At 36.3% G+C, this 24111-nt stretch overlaps 5 protein-coding genes across 22 annotated transcripts in view; 3 read left to right on the top strand and 2 right to left on the bottom strand.

Moving 5' to 3' along the window:
• LOC111450450 (AUGMIN subunit 8-like) overlaps positions 1-3821 on the top strand; it is a 13103-nt gene extending 9282 nt beyond the window's left edge. For 16 of the 17 annotated variants that reach the window (XM_023090591.1, XM_023090590.1, XM_023090588.1 and 13 more), the window contains 2 exons: positions 1860-1967; positions 3213-3821. In XM_023090591.1, the coding sequence (XP_022946359.1) occupies positions 1860-1967; positions 3213-3341 (237 nt within the window). In that variant the 3' untranslated portion in view covers positions 3342-3821. The remainder of the gene's footprint in view (positions 1-1859; positions 1968-3212) is intronic. The other variant, XR_002711813.1, reaches the window with a different exon arrangement.
• Positions 3822-5230: 1409 nt separating this feature from the next.
• LOC111450575 (translation initiation factor IF3-4, chloroplastic-like) lies at positions 5231-10153 on the top strand. Its single transcript, XM_023090773.1, has 9 exons — positions 5231-5616; positions 5720-5759; positions 5900-5959; positions 7175-7227; positions 7580-7635; positions 7734-7767; positions 7997-8069; positions 8176-8268; positions 9774-10153. The coding sequence occupies exons 1-9, from the start codon at positions 5303-5305 to the stop codon at positions 9951-9953; spliced, it is 903 nt and encodes a 300-aa protein (XP_022946541.1). The 5' UTR covers positions 5231-5302; the 3' UTR covers positions 9954-10153.
• Positions 10154-11314: 1161 nt separating this feature from the next.
• Positions 11315-13192, bottom strand: LOC111450576 (F-box protein SKIP1-like). Its single transcript, XM_023090775.1, has 2 exons — positions 12778-13192; positions 11315-12145 (listed from the first exon to the last, which is right to left on the bottom strand). The coding sequence occupies exons 1-2, from the start codon at positions 13101-13103 to the stop codon at positions 11575-11577; spliced, it is 897 nt and encodes a 298-aa protein (XP_022946543.1). The 5' UTR covers positions 13104-13192; the 3' UTR covers positions 11315-11574.
• Positions 13193-14785: 1593 nt separating this feature from the next.
• Positions 14786-15502, bottom strand: LOC111450578 (UPF0057 membrane protein At2g24040-like). The gene is made up of 2 exons (XM_023090777.1): positions 15312-15502; positions 14786-15147 (listed from the first exon to the last, which is right to left on the bottom strand). The coding sequence occupies exons 1-2, from the start codon at positions 15399-15401 to the stop codon at positions 15001-15003; spliced, it is 237 nt and encodes a 78-aa protein (XP_022946545.1). The 5' UTR covers positions 15402-15502; the 3' UTR covers positions 14786-15000.
• A 1644-nt stretch (positions 15503-17146) lies between these two features.
• Positions 17147-22486, top strand: LOC111450573 (zinc finger protein 830-like). 2 transcript variants are annotated; one of them, XR_002711838.1, is made up of 4 exons: positions 17147-17590; positions 18122-18579; positions 20685-21962; positions 22058-22472. XR_002711838.1 is itself a non-coding variant. In XM_023090769.1 (3 exons), exons 1-3 carry the CDS (start codon positions 17374-17376, stop codon positions 21891-21893), a joined length of 1884 nt encoding a protein of 627 aa, XP_022946537.1. In that variant the 5' UTR covers positions 17147-17373; the 3' UTR covers positions 21894-22486. The 2 variants fall into 2 exon arrangements, 1 of the variants encoding a protein (XP_022946537.1); XM_023090769.1 differs by having other exon boundaries at positions 20685-22486.
• Positions 22487-24111: the final 1625 nt, after the last annotated feature.

Here is a 24111-nt window from a genome sequence, read left to right as displayed (position 1 = left end):
GGGGGGGGGGGGGGGGGGGGGGGGGGGGGGGGGGGGGGGGGGGGGGGGGGGGGGGGGGGGGGGGGGGGGGGGGGGGGGGGGGGGGGGGGGGGGGGGGGGGGGGGGGGGGGGGGGGGGGGGGGGGGGATCTTCACTTTTGGATTCCCAACCCTTCTGAGGGATCTTTATGAAGTTTTTTCTTTTAAAAGAAAAAAATCTTTTAATGATTTTTTTTAATCTCTTATATGTCCCTCCATCTATCCTAGAGCCTCTCCATTCTCGTCTCTTTGGAAGGACAAGATCTCAGAGGAGGTCAAGTTCTTTTTGTGGCAATTGTTTGCCAAAGTGAATCATTTGGACCACATCCAGATGCATTTTGCAGGGATTGTTGTGGTACACCTTATGTAGACTTGCGTTTGACCACTCCTGTGGAGTTCTAAGTTTGCTCATGCTCAGTCTTTATGGAATCATATTTTTGTATATGCTTGAGATCTGCTTGGCGTACACTAAACATTATTATTCTATGATGGGGGAAGTCTTTTCTTTTCTTTCTTTTTTAATTTTCGCTTTTAGGATGACGTAATTTTTTTTGAGGTGTTTTGAGGTCCTAGAAAGAGATTTGGACTATTGTTAGGTTTAACGACTCTGTAGATGCTAGTGTATCGAACTTTATGTAATTATCAAATAGGTCTTATCCTTTTGAATTGAAGTCTGTTTCTACTTAGCTAGAGTTTGAACTCCCTTTGGGTCTGTTTTTGTATGCCTTTGTATTTTCAATTATTTTGCTTCAAAAGGCTCAATTTCTTTCTTTATAAAAGAAACTCCCTTGAGATTCATTTGACAAATGGAGACATCAGCCTATTTGGATTCGAGATCATCTTGTGCGATTGACAAATTGATGCATCTTAAGAATGCAAGTATTTTGACAAACTCCCTCGAGATGAGCCTCATTTTAGGGGTGGGGTGCAAACAAAAACCAAAAAATCCCAGAAGTATCAACCAAATTAATAAGTTAAGTTGGTTTAAGCAATAAATATTGATATGATCAGATTCATAAAAGGTTTAAATTCTATTTTGGTCCTTATTCTTTTAAATTTGTCCCCTTTAAAGTCCCTAAAATTTTAAACTATCCATTTTGGTTTGAACTTTCGTGTTTCGTGTTTGCTTCATTTTGGTCCCTTAACTTTTGTAGTGTCTATTTTAGTCTCTTTTAACTTTCTAAAAGCCGACTATTTTAGTTCTTATTATGCTATTTTCCCATTTAATTTCCACTCGTTCAATGCTCTTCTCTAACTTTTGTGGCTTGAATCACACTTGTCTCATTAATTTGTCAAAAACGTAATAAAAACAAGGATCAAAATGATTACTGCTTAAAATTGAGGGTGCTAAAATAGACATTTTGTAAGTTTCTTAATATAGTATTTAAACTTTCATAGACTGTAAAATGAAAATTAGTTAGTCAGTCTGGTTTTGATTTTTGGCGGGGTTTGGTTAGTTTGAGCTCAGTTTTTAGTTTCATCTTCGATTGATGAGTTGTGTGGGCGTCAGTCGTGGCCGAAAGGCTATCCAAACCGGTCCACTGACACCGTTACCTCAAATGTTCTTTCAACATTTGCTACACCACACCCCATGTCTTAGGGTCGTAGATATCAGCGTATGTTTGACATCAAGGAAAACTTCATTTTATTCGTTTCAGTCATCTAATGATTTACTTCGGTTGATTTCTTTGCTTAGTTAACTATACTCTCTTACAGATTGAGTTAGTATATTTCTTTATGGTCCTTGGGTTTGAGCATATATTTTGAATTCTGCTGTCAGTTTGAAATACATATTGTTGTCTTGACACTCCATTTTCTATCGATACTTCTTCTGTATTATAGGTGGAGAGAATGAATGGGTTGGCTTCGGAACTTGCGGCCGTAGCTTCACAAGAGAAAGCAATGTTAGATGAATGTGAATCATTGCTGGCCTCAACAACAGCAATGCAGGTGAGAACAATATTTTCCTCCTCTTAGAATTAGGAAGGCCCATTTATCTCACAAATCTCACTTGATACTTGTGAGATCCCACATTGGTTAGAGAGGAGAACGAAGCATCCCTTATAAGGGTGTGGAAATCTCTCCCTAATAGACGCGTTTTAAAACCGTGAGGCTGACGATGATACATAACGGGCCAAGTTGGACAATATCTGCTAGAGGTGAGCTTGGGCTGTTACAAATGGTATTAGAGCCAGACACTGGGCGATGTGCCAGCGAGGACGCTGAGCCTCCAAGGGGGGTGGATTGTGAGATTCCACATCGGTTGGATAGGAGAACGAAGCATCCCTTATAAGAGTGTGGAAACCTCTCCCTAGTAGACGCGTTTTGCTAACGGCGATACGTAACGGGCCAAAGCAGATAATATCTGCTAGCGGTGAGCTACAACACTACTCCACGAGCTGCGTAAAATATTTCGTTATTCCTGAAGATTGTTTTAGGTTATGAAAAAAATTTAATGTAAATCCTAATTTTGCATAAGAATAGGAACTCACGGTGAAATAACATAACGTGTGGGTTCAAAGTGAATCAAGAGTTCACCACTTTGAAAGCTAGTTCATTTTGGCAAGCTTCCTAGAAAATGTCTTTATCTAATCTAAGAATATAGATTTTCTTAATCTTTTTTAGCTTATGAATGACAAGAAAATTGAAATTTGTTCTGTTTGGAAACTAATAGCTGACTACCAAGATCCGCTTAGAAATGTTATGAAAACTTTTTCTGCTTTCTTCACTGAAATTGTATGAAAACATTTTCAAAGTTACTGTTCTTTTTAAAGTTGTTTCTTCTCAACTCTCTTAATAAATATACAAGTAATGTTGTTCTTACTCCAAAAACCATGAGATTATTAACGGCATGTCGAAAATATCCTTGTATGACTTGTTTGTTTACGAAAACGTGTTGGTTTAGCGAACAATAGTTTTAAGCACACAATCTTCTTTAACGACCATACTTGAACAGGATTTGTTCTACAGGTCGTACGACCGAGTCCTTGAGTTCAAAAGCTAGAGCACACAATATTCTTTACTTCTCATGAACAAAATCAAAGAAATCTCTTTGTAGTCAATTCCCAAACATCCATATATTTATCCTCCAAAAACTCCATCTTCATGTAGATAGAAAATGTCCAAATTCTTGCTTGAACTGGTTTCTTGAGAATTATATTTGATTTTGATGTGTTGTTTTGTGTATTGAAACAGGTAGAAGAGCATAGTCTTAGGACACATCTCATTCAAATGAAGCAATCTTTGGAAAACACAACTCTCAATCTTCTTCCCCATAAGTATAACTACCACACTACCTTCATAACCCCTCGCCAACGAAGCTAACAGCAACATAGTAACCTCCAAAATGCCACTTGTATTTGCTTCATCCATCTTAAATGTAAATTTGATTATTTATTTATTTATTTATTGATTTATATATATATACATATATATACAGCTGCATATATATTGGAAAGAACATGCAGGTCATTCCAATAGCAGCCCCCAATAGGAGTGTTGCAATGCAAATGAAAGTGAAGATGGCAATTAGTTCATATGTATGAGGTTAGGACATTTTCTTTTTGTCTCTCACCCCCCCTTATTCTTTCGTGTTATTTAGTTTCGAGTGGAAGTCTAGTCGTGTTAGAATACTCGAATAAGGTTTGTGATAGTTCAGTCGATAAATGAAAATCATGAGATGTAAATGTATGGTTGGTTTTCGCTACACAAAGTGATGTTGTTGCTTATTTATTTGATCTCAATCAATTGGATGATTTGTAACCAAAACAAGTCTAACACACCAATGAAAGGTCATTGTTCCCAGGTGATGTTCTTGCAAAGATGTATGGAAGGCTTTGCATTCTTTTTATTTGAAGAGTAAACAATATTGTCATTTAGATATCCGATCAAATTGGTTCATGGTACAAAAGATCCAGATGAGATTATAAATTGCTCGAAGTAAATAGAAAAGTTACGTTGATTTGAGAAGAAAATACTTCGAAGTTTATGGTGCTTGGCCTGATCGGGATGCTAAGATTTGGAAAGAAATGAAAATTAATCTATGGTACATAGGCTCTTTCGAGATTTTAGAATATATTAAACATGTAGCATAACGGTAGGCATTAGACTGATTCTTTCTACCATTCATGATGTATTCCATATTTTTATGTTAGGTAAATATATAATAGATTCCTCGCATATCTTGGAATATGAATCATTTCATATAAGTGAGGATTTGGGTTCTTCCGAGGAGAAAACTACGCGACTCCTTGCAAGAGGAATAAGCCATTACGTAACAAGGAATAACTTTGGTATATGAGGTTTCGGTTGTAGATTCTGTAAATTTCTACGGATAATAAACAATAGATCTCAGCATCTCAAAGAAAAAGTCCCGTCATAGCCAGGTATGTGGTTATTGAATTAGTAGCTAAATTTTATAAGATTAAATATAACTATGTTATGAACTTAAAAAGTCTCATCATAGCCAAGTATGTAGTTACCGAATTAGTAGCTAAGATTTATAAGATTAAATGTAGCTGTATTACAAGTTTCTTTAAAATTTAGTTTAACGAGATCCCTATCCTATTTAAGAGTTTTACTATTTGAGTTATTATGTTAAATTTAAACTTCTCATCAATCAAATTAATCCAAATTAATCTTTAGCTATTGTCGGTATCAAATTTACTAGTATTTTATATTGGTTAGTTTCTTAGATTGGTTTTATGTTGAATTTAATTCTTCATTTGAATGACAATTAAGGAATGATGATAAGAAATAGAGGTATAAAAAACTCGATCGATCTAACTTAATTAGTACGTTCGAATTTTGTTATCGATTGAGTTGAATTTCAACTAAATAAATATATATATATATATAAAATGATGGTCGAGGTTACCTAAAATAGTAATTAGATTGAGTTGAGTTCTCTGTTATTTTTTTTTTACTGTAATATAATATAATATAATTATATAATTATATATATATATATTATTTATTTAATTTTACAATTATTTTTATTTTCTAACCCTAATATATAATATATTATTGAAATTGAGTTACAAATATTAATATTTAAAAATAAATAAATAGGAATTGCATATTAATATTTTATTTTTATTACAAATAAAAATTGAAATAAATGACATTAAAAAATCAGAAAATATCAACGGAAAAAAAAGGAAGAAAACGGTTAGAGTCCAACTTCAAAAGTATTGTGGATAAGATTTTTTAATTTTCTTTTCGAATTTCTTTAATTTTCGCCAAATTCACACCCTCCACTGCTCCCTTCCTCAGCTCAAACCTCTATGGCTGGGCTCTCCGGCCGCTTCCCTTTCAAATCTATCTCATCTCAATCCTCCGCCACCGCCACAGCCACCACCACCACCTCCTCCTCCTCCTCCGCCACTCCCTTTCGAACCTCAATTTTCCCTCTACCCCTCCCCTCCTCCAAATCCAATGCCTTCAGATTCCGCCTTCACAACTCCAACTCTCTGCGTCTCGTTTCCTCTCCAATTCGTACTTCTGTATTTGCTCGATACGGCGGCGCTCCTCGATCTTCAGGACCGGCGGGTTCTAAGCGCTCTGAAGATTCTCTTGCTCTCGATGTTTCCTCCATCAGGTTTGTGCCTTATACATGCAAGAGTTACATGACGAATGAATTTTGTTTTTGATTCCGAGTTCTTGTTTGTTTTATTGCGTTTTTTTGTGAGTGATTTGTATAGGTCGAATAATGTGAGGCTTATCGATGAACAGCAGAATATGGTAGGTGTTTTGTTCCGCCTGAATAGCTTTTGCTTGGGGAAAGGCAATTTTTGTCTATCTTCCTGTTTCCATTTACAACATTTCGAAACTTGTATGCGAGGCGCCTTAGTTTGGAAATTTAATCTTCTTGAAATGAATAGGTTGGAATTGTGCCAAAGTCCCAGGCGATTCAAATGGCTGAGGATGCCGAACTCGATTTGGTACGTCGTCTTGTACCGTGTGTTGTTAAAATAATTGTTTGTCTATGAATTCCAAAGAAACCTTGATCCAAACTTTAATGCTATGCGGGGACAAAATGTTGAAATATCATCATTAGCCTGATACGGTCAAGATACCTAAATATTTTAGGAAAAAGATTTAGATATTTTAGGAATAGATTGTATAGCTTTTAGTATAAATACCCTTCCGCTCTATTCCCAAGAAATACAAATCACAGAGTGCAGCAATAGTTTCTACCGAGTGTCTTGTAATCTCTTCTCGATTGGTGTTAATAAATTGATGTTAATAAAGTGTGCGAGTGTTTCCTACAAAAAGCTATGTTCAACACAAAATACATAGCTCATATTTCTTTTGAAACTATGAAATCGAGAATGTGCTTTTTAGCTTCAGGTTGATGTTGATCTTAAATCTTAATTCCTTTTTCACTCTCTGCTTGTTTATTGCCACTTGGGCTTTGGTTTATCTTCAATAAACTGGTCTCGATATAAAACTGAGCATGGGATCAAAAGCTTATGGTAATTATAACTGAAAATTGTAGTTCTAAGTTATAGCAGTTCATCCATAACTAGAAGAATCATCGCATGGTGAATGTTTTTCATTTCAGAGTTGTGTATTAGGCCAACTTTACTGTTTGCTCCGATTTAAAATTGTAATTTCTTTCCATATGGGCGTAAACCGGCAACGAAACTTCTATCTGTCAACACAAGACTTGAAACTTTCTCAGCAATCAGCATTTTAGTTGTCTGCATACTCAAGTTTGGCTGATGCAATTTACGAACCCGTCTCACAGTCTGTGTATTGTTTACTACATGGATAAAGATGGTCATGGACTATTATTTTCTCGGAAACCATGTATGCAACAACCTAAGCCCACTGCTAGCAGATATTGTCCGCTTTGGCTCATTACATATGCCGCCGGCCTCACGGTTTTAAAACACGTCTACTTGGGAGATGTTTATACACTTTTATAAGGAATGTTTCGTTCTCCTCTCCAACTGATGTGTGATCTCACATTGGTTGGAGAGGGGAGCGAAACATTCCTTATAAGAGTGTGAAACCTCTCCCTAGAGGATGCGTATTAAAACCTTGAGGGGAAGTCCAAAGAGAATAATATCTGCTAGAGGTAGGCTTGAGCTGTTACAATGTAATTTTGTTGCTTTGTGTTGGATATAGCTAATTCTTTCTATTCCATTCAGGTTGTATTATCCCCTGATGCAGATCCTCCGGTTGTCAGAATAATGGATTACAGGTATGCCACTTTCTCACTCTGTTCTTCCCATTACCTCTCTGCTTGTGGAAAAAGTTGTATTTGCTCAAGTCCAATGCCAATCTGATGAACTTTAATGATTACACTAGTTCTTTAGTAAACCCGTTGAGATGATTTATTTTCAATTAATACTTCACTTTCAATTAAATGTTCTTGAGAAAGTAATATATGAAAATACTAAAGAGATGGAAACATGGTACAATGTGATGGAGAAATAATGAAAAATATGATGATTGTTATGTTTTCACTGGGAGAATTAAAGGGTCACATTCGTTTTTCCTTGTTGAATTTTGTTCCTTTTATGTTGAGATTTTTCTTTTCCTGTCTTTCTCAGTAAGTATAGGTACGATCTACAAAAGAAGAAACGAGAACAACAGAAGAAAAGTGCTGGTGAATCTCTTTCTTAATTGAGTCTGCACAATTTATTTGGTTCACAAACCTTTCAGATTTGGGGAAAGATACTAATAATGTGTGGTTTTGAATGTTAGCAACTCGCATGGATTTGAAGGAGCTTAAAATGGGGTAACACATTCCTCAATTGCTTTGTTTTTTTGGAGGTTTTCCTTTCTTTTCTTCTTCTTCTCAACCTAAAGTCACTTGAACTTATGACTTCTAAGATCAATAATCAACCTGTAAAGCCAAGAGTCATGAGAGGCTTTTGTTCCTTGCGTTTCGCTGCCATTTCAGAAATAATTCTGCACACGTTCCTTTTCTCAATCTCAACCTTCTGGTTGCTATTATTATTGCACAGTTATAAAATTGACCAACATGATTACTCTGTTCGTTTGAGAGCTGCAAAGAAGTTTTTGCAAGATGGAGATAAGGTTTCTTCAGGAATCTTTTCTATATCTTTTATCTTCTCTTCATGCATCCAAATATATTGTTATATTTGTTTGCATCACTTTGGAAATCTTGTAACGAATATTGTAGGTTAAAGTTATAGTGAACTTGAAGGGTCGTGAAAACGAGTTCAGAAAAATAGCGATTGAGCTTGTCAAACGTTTCCAGGAAGAGCTCGGGGAGGTACTCATGTTCTATCAGTTTTGTGCCACCTTTAATATCTGTTCATCATGGCAATACTAGAGAAAAATGATGCTCCTTATTGTTTTAAGTGAAAATTGAAAGTGTAGTTTTAGACACTTGGTTGAACTATTTTATCTCTGATGTCTGACCCCATGAAAAACGATTAGTACCTTCAGGGAGAACAGTTTCTAAACCTGTTTAATTTAACCATTTTCTTAAGGTTTGTGGCATGTGAGTTTCCAGGCCTGTAACAGACCGGTCTGTCTAACCTACAATATTTGAACTCATTCATGAGATCTTATTATCTAAAATCTCATAGATGGGTGGCTAAAATGGGGTTTGGACCAAGCACTTTCTTTTTTGTTAGGAATTACGGACCTCCACAATGGTATGATATTGTCCACTTTGAGCATAAGCTCTCATGGCTTTACTTTTGGGCTTCTCCAAAAGGCCTCGTACCAATGGAGATTTGTTCCTTATAAACCCATGATACAACTCCTTAATTAACTGATGTGGGACTCCCAACCATCCTTGACATTTCTAAATCTTAACAAGAGCCTAAGTAATCTATAAGAAGGGGCTCTAGTCAAGCAAGTAAGGCCTAAGGAACAATTAAGAAATATATACCGATGGAAATTCGAAGAGAGGCATGATATTTATCGAGGAATCAACCTCCCCTGCTAGTACTTTAACCCCTCTGAAAATCCTGATATTTCTTTTCTCCCCAAAGACGACTTTTTTTGACGATTTGAAGGGGTTGCTTGGTGTCACAATCGCACTTTTCTTGGCAGCGGACTTTGCGATTGTGTGGCGCTCACTTCCCAACACCAAGTGAGTCAAGCCAGTTTGTATTCGCGACACCTTCAGCCGGGCAACACATGCTCAAGCCTCTAGTCTTGATTTGAGAAGAAGGTTTTAGAAGACGGGGACAGAGAGATTTTGAAAGTAAGATTGAGAGAGATTGAAAGCAATGTTATATGACATACAAGCAAAAGGCAACCCAACAACTTAAATAACATATAACTTCTTGGGTAGGGAGAATTCGACAACTAGTCGCATCCTCCTATAGTACATTTTGAGGCGATTCAGGTGGCCTAGACGTGATTTCGCCGAACGGTCATACAAAATCAGGGGGAGAAGTTGACAACTAGTTATATCCCCTATAGTACATTGTGGGGCGATTCAGGTCTGGCAGACCTAAACATGATTTCGCCGAGTAGTCGTACAAACAGAAAATACTAACAATATAACATGGAACTAAATAAAGGGTTTGGCATGACATGGGCAATGCGGCCACGGGCAACACACCCTGGACGAGCATGACCGTGACACTTGGTACCCATTCAGAACATTTTGATCACATGGCTCATTTTTTTACATTTTTCTAGTGTTTTTCTTTCGTTCGAGTCTTCTTCTCCCTTATTTATTTACTCAAATGTAAATATGATACCTTCTGTTATTATCTCTCTTCTCCATTGACCTGCTCAATACTTTATTATTCACAGCTTGCAACTGAAGAGGCCAAAAACTTCAGAGACAGGAATGTATTTATTGTTCTAGCTCCTAACAAGGCTGTTCTTCAAAAGTCTCAAGAACCCCCGAAGAAAAAAGATAAACCTGCTGCAGTTAATGAAGTTTCTGCCCGTGTCGAAGTTTCGGAAGCGTCGAGCTTAAGCCAAAAATAGAAGGGTTAGTCACAACAATCTCAATCTACTTATAGCATATAGAGATATTTGAGAGCTTAATGTATAATGTCCTGTTTAATCTTATGCACCAGATTGTTGTTCATCCTATTTTTTTAGAGGAATGTTTAGAAATCAGATGTGCTACTCATTCTTTTGAAAAGCATCCATATCTCTGAGCTTACTTTTTAGTTTGCTCCAAACTTAGCTTTTAGTGCCTAAGAGGATAGTGAGAGTGATTATTAGCTATCATAGGTTGGCCGGGACACCTTTCCGTGTTTAGAGAGTTGACCGCTCCAATTCTGAGGAAAAATCAGGGGTAGGGTCAACGATCACTCCTGTCACGGGCTGGCAAGAACTCAAGACAATTCCTGTGAAACTCTTTCCTCTGTGTTTCTTGGGAATTTCTTCTCTTCGATGAAAAACTCTTTGGAGAGAATTTCCCTTCCTCGACTTTCATTCTTAAACAATAAAAATAATAAATGGCTTATAGGAAAAGTTCAAGTCATGTTGTCCACCTACTTAAAATTTAATATCGAGTCTTTTTGGCAACCAAATGTAGTTTCATAACCGTTTGTTTATTCAAAAGAGTTTGATTTCGGTAACACGTTTGATTTCGATAACACAATTATCTTGGAGTGGAGTTGATGTTTGTGTAACACAGGTTAATTGGTTTAGTTTCATAAAATTCATGATTCAGATCAATTTGCTTATTCAAAAGAGTTTGATTTCGGTAGTCGATTTTGTTGCTTTTAGTTGAGTAATTAGTTCATATTTCTAAGAAGTTAGCTTGGTTCGATAATTTCAATAAAAAAATTAAACGTTGAAATACCATTTTAGTTTATTTACTTTCAAACTCATTCTATTAACCCACGTTGATTAAATCATAAAATTAATAGTTATTGACACATGAAAATAGTTGAGATGCATGCAAGCTGTGACTCAAACACTCCGTGAATATAAACACAATAAATTGAAGGCCATAAATTTAGTTCATAAACGTAGGAAAATTTTAAACCATTCTATTAGACACAAAATAGAAAGTTTAAGAATACTTTTGATATAAAATTCAAATTTGTATCTAATGGCTCGAATAAAATTTTAAATTTTTGAGTCTATCAAGAATCTAATTCATTAAGACAAGTTTAAAAGTTTAGTGACCAAATAGACACAAACCTGAAAGTTTATAAACTAAACTTGTAATTTAACCTGTAAAAATCAAGGAGACAAGAGCTTTGAGCGTTCCCTAATCCTAAGACCACCTCGAGAGGTAGGATTTCAAATATAATGAACCAAAGCTTTAGAAATAAAAAATTGTTTAGAGCAGTGATATTGATGGAGAGAGATAAGAGTTTCAGAGGAACAGAGAAAAATGGTTCCAACAATCTTGGAAACAATAACATGAAGGGATGTACAAGGTTAAACCTGAAACCCATTTGCTGTTAACTATAAGTTATACAAACCTTATGTCGCATCAAGCCACCATACAAATTCAAAAGAGAGTACAGATTTGGGACTGTCATGAAACAGAACAGCTAAATTAAGAACTGTACAACTTAGTAAAACAACACTGATACACATTGAATTAGGAGAGTATTAACCCTGCATTTGACTGTAACCTCCATCAAATTCGGAAAATATCTGTTTGGAATCTCTCGTCGTATAACCTCCAATGGCCATACCTCTCGGTGTGAAAGACCGACCTCGGAATATAGAAATTCGGTTTCCTAATCTCCAAATTCTCCAGATTCGACGTAGCATTCACGATATCACGACTTGTCAAGTTCACACACCCAAACAGATCCAAGTACTTGAGATTTGGACATCCTTTACAGATCAAAGTTAGAGCTTTAGCAGAGAGTTTAGAGAAACAGAGTTGCAGGTGCTCCAAGTTGGGCATGAATTTTGCAATAGCCACAGCTTCTGAATCCACATCTTGTGGGCAAGCATTTAGATAACTGTCGGGGACAATTCCTTTTTGTTGGGAAGGATCTAGTGTGTTGAAAAAGTTTCGTTTTAGAGTCTTGATATTTGGACAATGCTTGCCGATTAACGACAAAGATACGTTCGAGATTTCATGACAGTAGCTGATATCTACTTCCTGGAGCTTTTGGCAACCAAGAGCAATCTTAGCCATTGATCTATCAGTAACATTGGCGCAGCTCTTGATGGAAAGAACCTCAAGGTTTGGACACCTAAAATGCAAGTAAGTTGAAGGCCATCAATTTTATCCAAACCCCAAACCTCATGACCAGAGTCTTTTGGATTAACATTTATTAAAACCCTTAAAAGGTTAATCCAAACAAGCTCTTGGGAGCATTCCATATAAGGGCGTGGAAACCTCTCCCTAGTAGACGCGTTGTAAAACCTTGAGGAAAAGCTCAAAGAGGATGAGGTTTTTAAAACACAGAGAGAGGTTTCCACATAAGGAATGCTTCGTTCCTCGTGGGATCTCACGTGATATTATAGCACATTTATATAAACATTCACAGTTATGCTACAGTTTTGCATATCCAACTAACAAGAAAAGGACCAACCAAAGAGAATAAAGAAAAGGATGTTTCCAGAACAAGAAATCGTTCGTTCCTATCTTGAATGTGTTATCCAACAATTTTTATTCTAAAAGAACTGCACATTGATTGGTTAAAACAGATGCAAAGATCTAGTGATAGTTTTTAATTGACTTGATCATAAAATTCACAACCCAAGTGCTTGATGAAGAGGGAAAAACACCAAACAATGAAGGAAATCTTTTACCCTAATTGAACAATAAAAGCTTCATGATAATTGTAATTAAAATTTAAAGAAGAAGAAGTGAATTAATTACCCTTGAGCGACCAATTGGAGAGATGAATCGGAGCAGTGTCTGATCCGAATAAGGGAAAGAGATCCAAGGCTCCATTGGACGGCAGATCGGAGCATGGAATCAATTTTGGCCTCGAATTGGGGCGACCACCAGGCTGGGGACTCGGTGGGGGTGGAGTCGAACCTGGGTTCGAGGTCGAAGTGGGAAAAGAGAGAGGAGTCGGTGGCGGCGCGGAGCCAGAGCTTGCAGACAAGCATGGGTCCACGCCACCGCTGCTCGATGGTTAGCCGAGAGAAGATGTTGGTTAGGCACTCCTGCGTCAGCTCCGCCCACGACGGCTCTGCCATTTCTTGGGTGACCTTAGGAATTTAGGAATACAGAAAGCTATGAGGATAATAAAAGAGTTCTATTTTTCTTTCACATTGACGAGATGCGCCCCAAAAGACCTCTACGAGTACTTATAAATTCATGATCATCCTCTTAATTAGTACGGTGAGACTCTCTCTCAACAATCCTTTCGTCTATGGAGCTCTCGACCAACCTCTCCTTAATCGTGGTTCGACTCCTTTCTCTAGAGCTCTCGAACAAAGCACACCTTATCTTCACCACTTGAGGATTCTATTGACATGGTAAGTTAAAGGGCATGATTCTAATACCATGTTAGAAACCACGACATTTTGCAATGGTATGGTATTGTATACTTTGAGCATAAGCTCTCGTGACTTTACTTTTGGTTTCCTCAAAAAGCGTTGTACCGATTGAGATGTATTATTTATTTATTAACTCATGATCATCTTCTTAGTTAGCCAATATGAGACTCTCTCCCAACAATCGTCAACATTGTTGTGGTATTTTAGCCAAATGATATCGGTAGAAGTGTTCATTTCTTTCCTTTTTCCTTTTAAGTAGAATGTTGAAATCTCGACTCTGAATTTGTAACAAATGAATTAGGTTGGTAATAGAGTCAACTCCTTTGATTCTAATCTCATTTCTTATTTTATGTTCCATCTCACTTGCTTTGTCGAAAATAAAAATATTAATGCGTTTATAATTGTTTTTTTTTTCTCTTATCTTTATTTAAAAAAAAAAAAACTTTATGAGAGGGACAGATCAAGTTTTGTTTGGAGCTCGGAGATTCAAAACTTTCATTAAAAAAAAAAACATACGCTTAGTCAATCTATTTTTAAGTTGAGTATTAATTTGAATTCTAAATTTTCAATTTCTATTTATCTCATTCATTTCTTTACCGTAAAATCTAACTATTTTTTTTCATTAATGTCAGATGTTTAAGTTTTGAATAGTTCTTGATTCGGACCAAAAAAATTTACAAATAGAATCAAATCTAAAAATTTAACCCAAAGTAAAAAAAAAAAATATATATATATATATTTTACGAATAAGAGAGGTAAAAATATGAAAAAAAAAATTAGAATGAAAAACGTCCATTATTCCACCTTCTTTCATATATATACATACAGAGTCGGCTTCATTTAAACATTTTTTTTTAATCAATCAGTTTTATAATTTTTCTTTTAAAAAAATGATTAAATTAAATAGTGAACGACAAATTTTTTTTTTTTTCCTTAACTTCGAGAAGTATACAAAAATAATATCTTTAAATCTTTAATTTTGTGTTATTAGATCTCTAAAAAAAATTCTTAAAATTAATTGATTAAGACATTTTATTATCTCATCATAATTTGTTGAGCCTAATTTATTTTTATTTTTCTTACTTTCTTGTGTCTAAACTAAAATTATATTTTTTTTTAAAAGAATTATTTCATAATCATTTTTTTTATAAGTATCCAAATTATACAAATTGTAATATATAATTTAAATTATACAAAATTTTATATAATTTTAAAATAAATCAACATAATTTTGCTAAGTATCCTTCTTTTGTAATTTCTTATTTTATTTTATTTTTTAAAGCAATTTCAAAATTATGAAGGTTTTAAGGACGCCTCAACTATTTATTTCTACGCAAAGGCACCTCAAAACGCCATTGCCGACATTTCATCAGTCCCGATTTGTTTCAACATTCATCGCCATCCAAATTATTCCAAACATCTTAGGTCTAAGTTCATGACCACACATCCATACAGTGTCTCAACAAAATCTAAATCCAACCGAATCAAGAAACAGAAAGTTGAACAAATCTATGTAGATGAAATCCAATCCAAAAGTTTAACAACCTTATTCGAAAAAGGCTAAACACAGAGTTGAAGAGATTCAAACCGGTTTCTATACCGCCGACGCCTGAGAATAGAGCGGACGCCTGTACTCGTCGAAGAACTGGTCGCGATCGACGTAGACGATGGCGTAGAGTGCGTAGATGATCCCCGGAATGTAACCGAGAAGAGTCAAAATCAAACACAGACAAAATTCCACCTGCAATTATACCATTTCCACACAAAATTAGACCGAAAACCAAAACCTAATCCAGATCGACGTCATCTGATTTAGATCAGAGAGCAGTTAAGTCGGCTGTTTTAGGTCACCAGGAGTTCAGATTGGGGGAAATTACAGAGAGATTGAAGAAGAAGTAAGATTACCGTGCAACAGCCGTGCTTTAGGCAAACTCCTAGAGGAGGAATGAGGATGGCGATGAGAATCTCGCAGCAGATCTCACATCCGTTCGCCATTTTCGAGCTTCGAGAGAGATCAGAGAGAGTTGTGGAAGAGAGTGGTTGATTTAATCAATGCGGAGGTACTGCATTTTGTTATTGCTTTTATAACCGATTGACCATCCAATACTCTTCTTCCACTTGTTTTATCATTTCATATTTTTATAATTTTATAATATCCACGTTAAAAATAATCATTTTTCTTTATTTATATTTACAAATTTTTTTATAATTTTATTTATATCCACGTCAATAATTCATGCTTCAAAGTGATCCATTTTTTATTTTTTATTTTTAAATTTAAAGATATTAATTTAAAGATTATTTTTATTCTTTTAGAAAAATGGAATAGTATTAATTAAACTTTTAAAATTAAAAAAAAAATGTTTTTGATTATTTTTTATGTGATTAACTCTTTAATTTATAACTGAATTTCCGCCCTTAACCCATTAACCAAAAAGAAAATATAAAAAGATGTCATTCCATTCCGACAAAAGACCCATCCAAGTTCTATAGCTTTGGGTTCGCTATCCCGATTATGATTTTTCTACCCCTAGAGGGAAAAGTCTTCCCCTTTTTGACTGGTTGTGGGTGAGGAGAGATTCAAACCCTCGACACCGTGGTTCGTAGCCACATTCTTTAATCCTCTGAGCTACAGGGCCCACCCCGTTTCCACTGGATCTGTTCTCGGGGTACCCTAAAAAAATGAACCTTTCCTCTCTCCAACCATTTGCCATTTCGAGTTAAGAAGATGTGAAATCGTATCTCTCTCTATAAGAACGGTGCGCTCCAAGGTGTGAAGTGAGAGATAAAAGTGGGAGAGATACATATATGGGTGAGTTACTAGTGACCTGCGTTTGAACCACAACCAACTAAGTACATATTTGAGTCAATTATAATAAGCTTTTTGTTACTAGAGGTTAGCTGGTGACCCTCTAGTGGCCTTGTGATGCTCGAATAAAGAAAGAGTACATGAATGAACCGAAATCATTTTCAAATGAGAGTCGACTGAGAAAAAGAATTGATAGTTACTACACGTATTAACAAAGTGTATCTTCTTTTTTGGTGGCTCGATCATAGGAACTCAAGAATTAAGTATGTTTTGGTTGAAACAATTCTATGTCGGATGACCTCCTTGGAAAAGAAACATAACCTTACTATGGATGTTTGGCGGGTGTCGTTGACTCATTTGAGCAGCAAAGAGGTGCGAGCACAATTCTCAATTGAAGGCAGAGCGACTAAATCGAAGCTCAAACGAGGCTAAATTTAGTGGCAAAGAACAAGAGCTTTTAAGCATCGTGAATCGAGCAAAATCAGTACCAAATATTTGTTTTCGAGCAAATGAAAGTCAAATAGACGAATCGAAAAATTAGACAACGGTGAACCAAAGCAACAATGAACGTGGGGTAAATGGAGTTGGAGGGAGTGTAACAAAGGCCCGAGTGAGGAAAAAAGTTGAGAGTTCTAAGACAGTCAACGATGGCTATAACTCAGCTGGTACGGTTGGACACCCGATTTAAACTTTTTTTTTTTTTGTGATGAAATAAAGGTCGGGTTGAGTTATTAACATTAAATAATGGTAGAAAATTTAATTTGATTAAAAAATAGTTATTTATTTATTATTTATTTTTTAATTATGGTAGTTAAGGATAAAAATGGTTTTATTCTAAAAATAATTTCCTTGTTTAAAATAAAACGGAAAAAAATTGGAAAAAAAAAACCCTTTTTTTGAGCAAATAAAATGAAATAAAATAATATTTGATTTAGAGATGCGGGGAGAAAAGGAAATTGGTTGTCTTGGAGGGCGAGATTCACTTCCATGACTATGGATGCCGATTGTTGATCCAGGTTTTCTCCCTTCTTTCTTCTCATCTTCTTCAACTTTCCTTCTTCTTTGCCTCCCCCTCCGCCGCTCGCCGGAATCCCTAACCCTAACCCTAACCCTAACCCTAACCCTCGCTTTCCTCTTTCGTTTTTCTGCGTTCTGACCATGGAGTTCAAGTTCCGTGCCGGCGATCCCCGATCTCCGCCACCGCCGCTGCAGTGTGCTTCTTCTATGCCGCCGCTTCAGTGTGCTCCTCCTATGCCTCCGCTGCAGTGTGTTCCTCCTATGCCTCCGCTGCAGTGTGCTCCTCCTATGCCTCCGCTGCAGTGTGCTCCTCCTATGCCGCCGCCTGGTTTCTGTTTACCTAAGCAAGGATTTCCAGGTTTATGTTGTTTGTAAGCTGTTTTCTAGTTCGCATTGCGTTGTTTCTATGTTTACTCTGTTTGGATTCCGTGAAAATCAAGCGGACTGGAGAGGTTGAAATTTCTTCCATTTTTTGATGATTTGGATAGTGAATGGTTTTCCTTGGAATTGTGGAACTTTTTCTGAATGCGCTGGGATTCTGGCCTGTTTTAGGATGAGAAATTTAATTGCAATTTCTTAAATTTTGGATGGGAGTTTTAAGTTTAGGGAAAGAAGTTTAACTTTTATTCTTTGTGTATATTACTGCGAAGAAATTTTACCGATCAATTTTGATATATGCTTTTCCTTTTCTAGCTTGGTTAGGGTTCTTTACTATTTTAGGTTACGGAAGCGATTCCAACTTTGTAAAACCCCAAACATATCATCCCAAGCGGTTTTAGGTGCGGCTGCACTTATACAAGGCATTTGAGAGAGGAATCTTGGATTTATATTACTTTTCTCTGGTTTTACTTGATTTTCGATTTCGATTTGATGGATTTGAATTCAACAGACGCCTATCTCGGACGAACCACGAACATGGCAACACTGAGAACGCCGTTCGATACCAACGAGGTAATGCACTGCGAGATGGAGTTGATGCGATTGAGACAAGAGAAATTGGTGCTGGAGATTGAACGGCAGCGATTTCTGGAAGAGGATGCGAGGAGAGAACTGATGTTGTTCGAACGAGAGAGAGCGATTCGTGAAGTTGCGCAGTCAGTGGGATATCCTTTCCGACAGCCCCAACCATGGGGAGTGCCATTCGCTGCGGCGGGGCCTTCTCTGTCTCCGTCACCGGCGGTAATGGTGCAATCATTCCAAGAATGGCAGAGAATGGATAAAGCAAAAAGTTCCGAATGCCTAGGGTTTGGTCCAGCGGCATTGCCACCACGGGTTCAGCCGTTTATGGCGGAACACTATAGGGAGCGTCAAGTACTACAGCCTGATGAAAACAAACTCATTGTACTGGTTTGGCTCTATCTCTATCTTTTTACTTTCATGATGAATAGATGCCATGTTTTAGGGCTTTTACAACCACCTTTGGCTCTGTCTTTTTTCTTAAAAAATTGCTTTTTTTTCCTTAAATAAGTTTTTGCATACTTCAACTTAGGCACTTCCACTCCCAATTTTATGCATATCCGTTCTTAAACTTTTAGAAAGTGTCGGGTTTGACTGAGTCTAGAAACAAAATTGTAAGGTTAGTGTTCCATCAGACATAAAATTCAATTTTATATCTAATGGATCAATGAACCTTTAAAAGTTCTAAATATGTCAAACATCTATGGAATTGAAAGTTTAGGGACCTATTAGACATTTTTAAAGTTCATAGACCTTTTAGACACAATTTTGACGGTTTAACGATCAAATAGACCCAAACCTCCAAGTGAGATAGTAGCTAACCTCGAAAAATGTAGTATATGTCTACTGCTAAACTATGTTCATTTTGATTTATTATTATTTTTTTTAAATGAACTACAATATCTAGTTTGATCTCTTTTTCATGAACAGTTCAAAAGGTCAATGTTTCTAAGATTTGAAATTGGAGTTAAAAGATATTTTTTAGATTTAATTATGGTTTCGATCCCTTTGTTTTTATTATTTCATTTACCCTATAGCTTTTATTGTCTTTTTTTTCTTGTTGTGTTCCCAAAAGACCAATTTTTTTAGAGAAAATTATGTGGTTCTTCTTTTGATAATCACGAATTTGTGACCAAGGATTTCAATCCACACAAGCACTTGAATTTACCAGTCACTGAATCAAAATTTTCAAAACTAATACTGATTGCCAAATAAATCTCCAAACTGCTCTTAAATTTGATAGTTTGATTTGAACTTTTGTCTACTTTTACTCTTTTAAATAGTATTTTAATAGTTGAACTAAAAATTTAGTCCCTTTAACTTAAAGATTTTAAGATTTGTGTATATTTAGTTTCTAAACTTTCAAAGTGTTTAATAGGGCTTTGTACTTTCAATTTGTTGTTTATTAGGTCTCCAGCTTTCAATTTTGTGTCTAATAAGTTCTTGAGCTTATAAAATGTCTATAGGTCCCTAAACTTTCAATTTGTATCAAATATATTTTTGATATATTCAAATCTTCTTATAATTAATTTATGTATTAGATATGAACTTAAACTTTATGTAAAATAGACTCTACATTTTCAATTTTCTGAATCTAGCAGATTCATGAATAGGTCAAAGACCTACCCGACATAAAATTGAAAATTCAAGGATCTATTGAGCACAAAACTGCTAAGTTTAAGTATCTATAAGTCATTTATTAAACTTTAGTGACTTAAAAGTTCAAGAACTTATTCTGATTAAATATATATGTATCTCAAATTTTAGTTATCATAGTGATTAAACAATTTAGTAAAAACTAGCAGACAATTTAGATTCTAAAGGTTGCCAATTTTGGGTAAAACAGGCTGTAATATTGGAAGATAAGTAATCAAACTTGTAGAAATATTTATGTGAACTTTTATTTAAATTTACTGGGACAAAAAGGTAGTTTTCCATTCGCTTGTGTACTAATTATATAGGTATGATTGATGATCAGTTTTGTATTATCAAACATGGTTGGAATTCTAGGCAATCACAATTCAAATAATAGCATTATTTACGAATTAGAAAGATACTACACATCTTTTTGTAGGTGAACTAACTTCCTTCAAGTCAAATGGTTTGCAATCTGATTTTGATGTCTTAATTTCGGTGAAATTTTGCGGTTCATACAAAACAAATGCCCTTTGTAAGAAGTGTTCATGTGTGTGATGTGCTGAATCTGTCTTTCTGGTTCTTCATTTCATGATATTGTAAAGTCTTGTTAGAACTATATTCATTTGCTTTCACCTTATAAATACAACTTAAGAAGGATTAGGGGCATGCTTGGAATGACTTTTTAAGTACTTAAAACGTGTTTCTAGATCTGAAAATGTATTTTTAAGCACAAAGTGTTTAAAAATATATTCTTTCAAGTGCAAGGAAAAGAAGTTTTTAAGTATGTAGAAAATCAATTCAAACATGGTCTAAAATTAGAAGAGTTCATTCCTATGGATTTGAGAATGTTGCTGCAGGAAAAACCCGACCCAAATGTATTTAGAGAAAAGAGAAAGGCCGAGATGGCATCAACGTCTTCCGACAACGTCCAATCATCTTATATGAAGAAGACTCCAAAGGGCGAGTTGAGTTGTGCACTGTGTCAAGTTACCGTGACAAACGAAAAGGTCTTTAATGAACACCTTCATGGCAAGAAGCACAAGCGCAGAGAAGCTGGTCTGAGGGCTCAAAATGCAAGCAAACTTTTCCAGGCTGCACCACCCGAGCCATTATCTAACAAAAGGATGAAGCTGGAGAAAACGTTTGGCTCTGCAGGTGCAATCGAACTAAAGGAGTCGAAAGATGGAGAAACTCTTCAAGGTGAGAAAACTGAAGGTAGTTTTGTCACGAACGCATTAATTCCGAACTTTCTGGAATCAGATGACAAAGAGGATAATGAGCAACAGAACCAGCAGAACCAGAACAATAACCTGGAGAACCTTCTGAAATCAGGTGAAAAAGAGGATGATAAGCAAGAGAACCTGCAGAACTTTCTGAAATCAGACGACATGGAGGATAATAAGCAACCGAACCTGCAGAACATTCCGAAATCAGATGACGAGGAGGATAATAAGCAACAGAGCCTGCATAACCCGAACCTGCTGAACTTTCCGAAATCAGATGACAGGGAGGATAATAATCAACAGAGCCTGCATAAACCGAACCTGCAGAACTTTCCAAAATCAGATGACGGGGAGGATAATAAACAACAGAGCCTGCATAACCCGAACCTGCAGAACTTTCCGAAATCAGATGACGGGGAGGATAATAATCAACAGAGCCTGCATAACCCTAACCTGCAGAACTTTCTGAATTCAGGTGAAATAGAGGACGATAATAAGCAACAGAACCTGCAAAACATTCTGGAATCAGGTGACGAAGAGGAGGATGAGCAACAGAACCTGCAGAACCTTTTGAAATCAGGCGAAAACGAGGATAATACGCAACAGAACTTGCAGAACCAGAACCTGCAGAACCTTTTGAATTTGCAACAGAACCAGGCAGTGTTTGGGCAAAACTTTACCACTGAGGACCTTCTTGCGGCGAAAAAGAAGTTTAAGTTTTGGTGTAAAAAGTGCAAAGTTGGTGCTTATGCTGCAGGCGTGATGGTTGCTCATTTGAATGGGAAGAAACACCAAGCAAATCTTCAACAACCTGATCAAACTTGGACAGGGAGGCCATTTTAGCTTTCAAGAAACCTGAGAGAGATGCAGATGTAGATAACTGGACAAAAGAAGAGGAACGGTCGACAACAGGTATTGCCCGTTGATTAGCGGTAGGGCGGTTTAGAATGACTTTCTAAATACTTTTCAAGCTTTTCATAGTCGAAAATGGATTTTCAAAATCGTAGGAGGTGCATGGTTCACAGCCGAAGTCTCGAGAGTCTCGAGAGCCTCGAGAACCTCTAGTAAGTTGGCCGTTTATTTAGTTAATATATTCCCATCTTACTTCGTTAGTACTAAATTATCCTTTACTTGCTCTTTTTATGGAGAAAAAGGCTTGCCTGTAGCAGCCATACAACCAACTAACCCAAAGCTAGTAGCTTTGTACAAGTTAGAGTGGTTGGCTTAGCCATAAACAAGCCTTTGACGATATAAGAAAGAGTAAGGGACTGCATTTGGCTTGAGAAGGGTAAAACAAGATATTGTGAATATATTTCCTTAATTATCGTCTCCATTTTGGTTCGAGAACGGTTTTTCGTAGCATGAATCGAGAATGTCGATGAACATGTTCGAAGCTATAATTTATAGTTCTATATGGTCAAATTGTTCTCGTCCTATTTGTACCGTGAAGGATTGGCTAGCGTATTTTAGTAGGTTATTTTGTTAGTTCTCTTTCATGTTCGTGGGTAATAGTTTCTTGAACTTCAAAATGTACGTACTTAATTGGTCCTTTAAACTTTTCAGATTTATTTTTAGATGGTCTCTAAATACAATGTGTTTAATACATCTTAACTGAGAAAGCTTAATATCCTAATAGACACAACTCAATTTTATAGGCTTATTGAATACATTAATTTGGAACAATTTTGAAAGTATATATACTCATAATTTAACTAAAATAATGTTATAGTCAACATTGTTTTGTTTCTCTAAGCTATGAAACTACCTCAACTTGATTCAACTTTAATTTTATTTTGCTCCTCATTTTTATTATTATTATTTATTTGGTTCTTATGTTTAGTAAAATTGCAACTATAGTTATACCATTACAAAATGTTACTATATTGAATGGTAGGCATGTTTCATTACAGTAGCACGAGTATTTACAATTCATGAATCACTAAATACAAAAAAAGGCCAACAAAGAATTATTTTGATCATTGGAAAACCTTATAAATCGATCATAATATGAATGAATCGAGAGTCTTGACTTCCTGTTCAGCCGAATGAATCTCTTTTCAAATCAAGATTCAACAAACCCATTAAGAGTTCGCCAATTTGCTCCCGGACAGAGTCGTGTGCCAAGTCTCCCAAGCGGAAGATATCCACCATGAAAGGTCTCCTGTAAGCCAGTTCCCTCCAGAACCCGAACCTTCACCTATTTCTTCTGGAACAGTAAACTTAATCACCTCTCCAATTCGGTCTCAGGCTTTGCCCCTTCACAATCAGGAAAGACTCTATAAGAAAGGAAAGATCAGAGACCGGCGTTGAGTCTTGAAAGCAGAAGAAAGAAGTAATGTCCATGCTTTTCTTATTTTCTCCCAACTATGATCCGAATTCTCGACATATCTTCTCAACTATCACTCAACTATAGATGTGTACGACATTGTTCCTAAGGCCTGTTGATGGTTCCATTATTTTTCTTACTTCTTATTGTAAACTATACACAATGGGAGTAAGAGGATATGGATGAAGAGATAAAACAAAATAGAGATAATTATCTAACCATTTACCATGATAATGATGAGAGGTATGGAAGGAAATGTCTATTAATAACATGGACAATAGTGGATTTAAAATATATTTTTTTATTTGGGTCGTAAGATTTCACCCACCCACCTTTTGAGACTTTTGAGAGGGAGAGAGAGAAATGGGCTTTGAGAAGGAAGAGAGAGAGAGGGAGGGAGGGAGAGAAATGACTTTTGAGAGAGAGGGAAGGAGAGAGATGGATTTTGGGAGAGAAAGAGAGAGATGTATTGAGGAGAGAGTGATATGGATTTTGGGAGGGAAAGAGAGAGATGGATTTTGAGTGAGAGAGAGGGATTGAGGAGAGAGAGAGAGAGAGAGGGATTTTGGGAGAGAGAGAGATATGGATTTTGGGAGAGAGAGAGATGGATTTTGGGAGGGAAAGAGAGATGGATTTTGGGAGAGAGAGAGATGGATTTTGGGAGGGAAAGAGAGATGGATTTTGGGAGAGAGAGAGAGAGGGATTGAGGAGAGAGGGGGGGAGAGAGAGAGGGGG

The sequence above is a fragment of the Cucurbita moschata genome, unplaced genomic scaffold (assembly GCF_002738365.1).
Source record: "Cucurbita moschata cultivar Rifu unplaced genomic scaffold, Cmos_1.0 Cmo_Scf00012, whole genome shotgun sequence".
Lineage (NCBI taxonomy): Eukaryota > Viridiplantae > Streptophyta > Magnoliopsida > Cucurbitales > Cucurbitaceae > Cucurbita > Cucurbita moschata.
Note: the sequence above shows the minus strand (reverse complement) of the source record. Positions and strands in the feature narration are given on the sequence as shown.

Coding starts and splice junctions, on each gene's coding strand:
- LOC111450575 (XM_023090773.1), top strand. CDS start 5,303: ATGGCTGGGCTCTCCGGCCGCTTCCCTTTCAAATCTATCTCATCTCAA. Junction 7,636..7,733: donor ACAACAGAAGAAAAGTGCTG/GTGAATCTCTTT, acceptor TTTGAATGTTAG/CAACTCGCATGGATTTGAAG. Junction 8,070..8,175: donor TTTTGCAAGATGGAGATAAG/GTTTCTTCAGGA, acceptor CGAATATTGTAG/GTTAAAGTTATAGTGAACTT.
- LOC111450576 (XM_023090775.1), bottom strand. CDS start 13,103: ATGGCAGAGCCGTCGTGGGCGGAGCTGACGCAGGAGTGCCTAACCAAC. Junction 12,146..12,777: donor CTCCAATTGGTCGCTCAAGG/GTAATTAATTCA, acceptor CTTGCATTTTAG/GTGTCCAAACCTTGAGGTTC.
- LOC111450578 (XM_023090777.1), bottom strand. CDS start 15,401: ATGGCGAACGGATGTGAGATCTGCTGCGAGATTCTCATCGCCATCCTC. Junction 15,148..15,311: donor TAAAGCACGGCTGTTGCACG/GTAATCTTACTT, acceptor GTATAATTGCAG/GTGGAATTTTGTCTGTGTTT.
- LOC111450573 (XM_023090769.1), top strand. CDS start 17,374: ATGGAGTTCAAGTTCCGTGCCGGCGATCCCCGATCTCCGCCACCGCCG. Junction 17,591..18,121: donor ACCTAAGCAAGGATTTCCAG/GTTTATGTTGTT, acceptor TGAATTCAACAG/ACGCCTATCTCGGACGAACC. Junction 18,580..20,684: donor AAAACAAACTCATTGTACTG/GTTTGGCTCTAT, acceptor ATGTTGCTGCAG/GAAAAACCCGACCCAAATGT.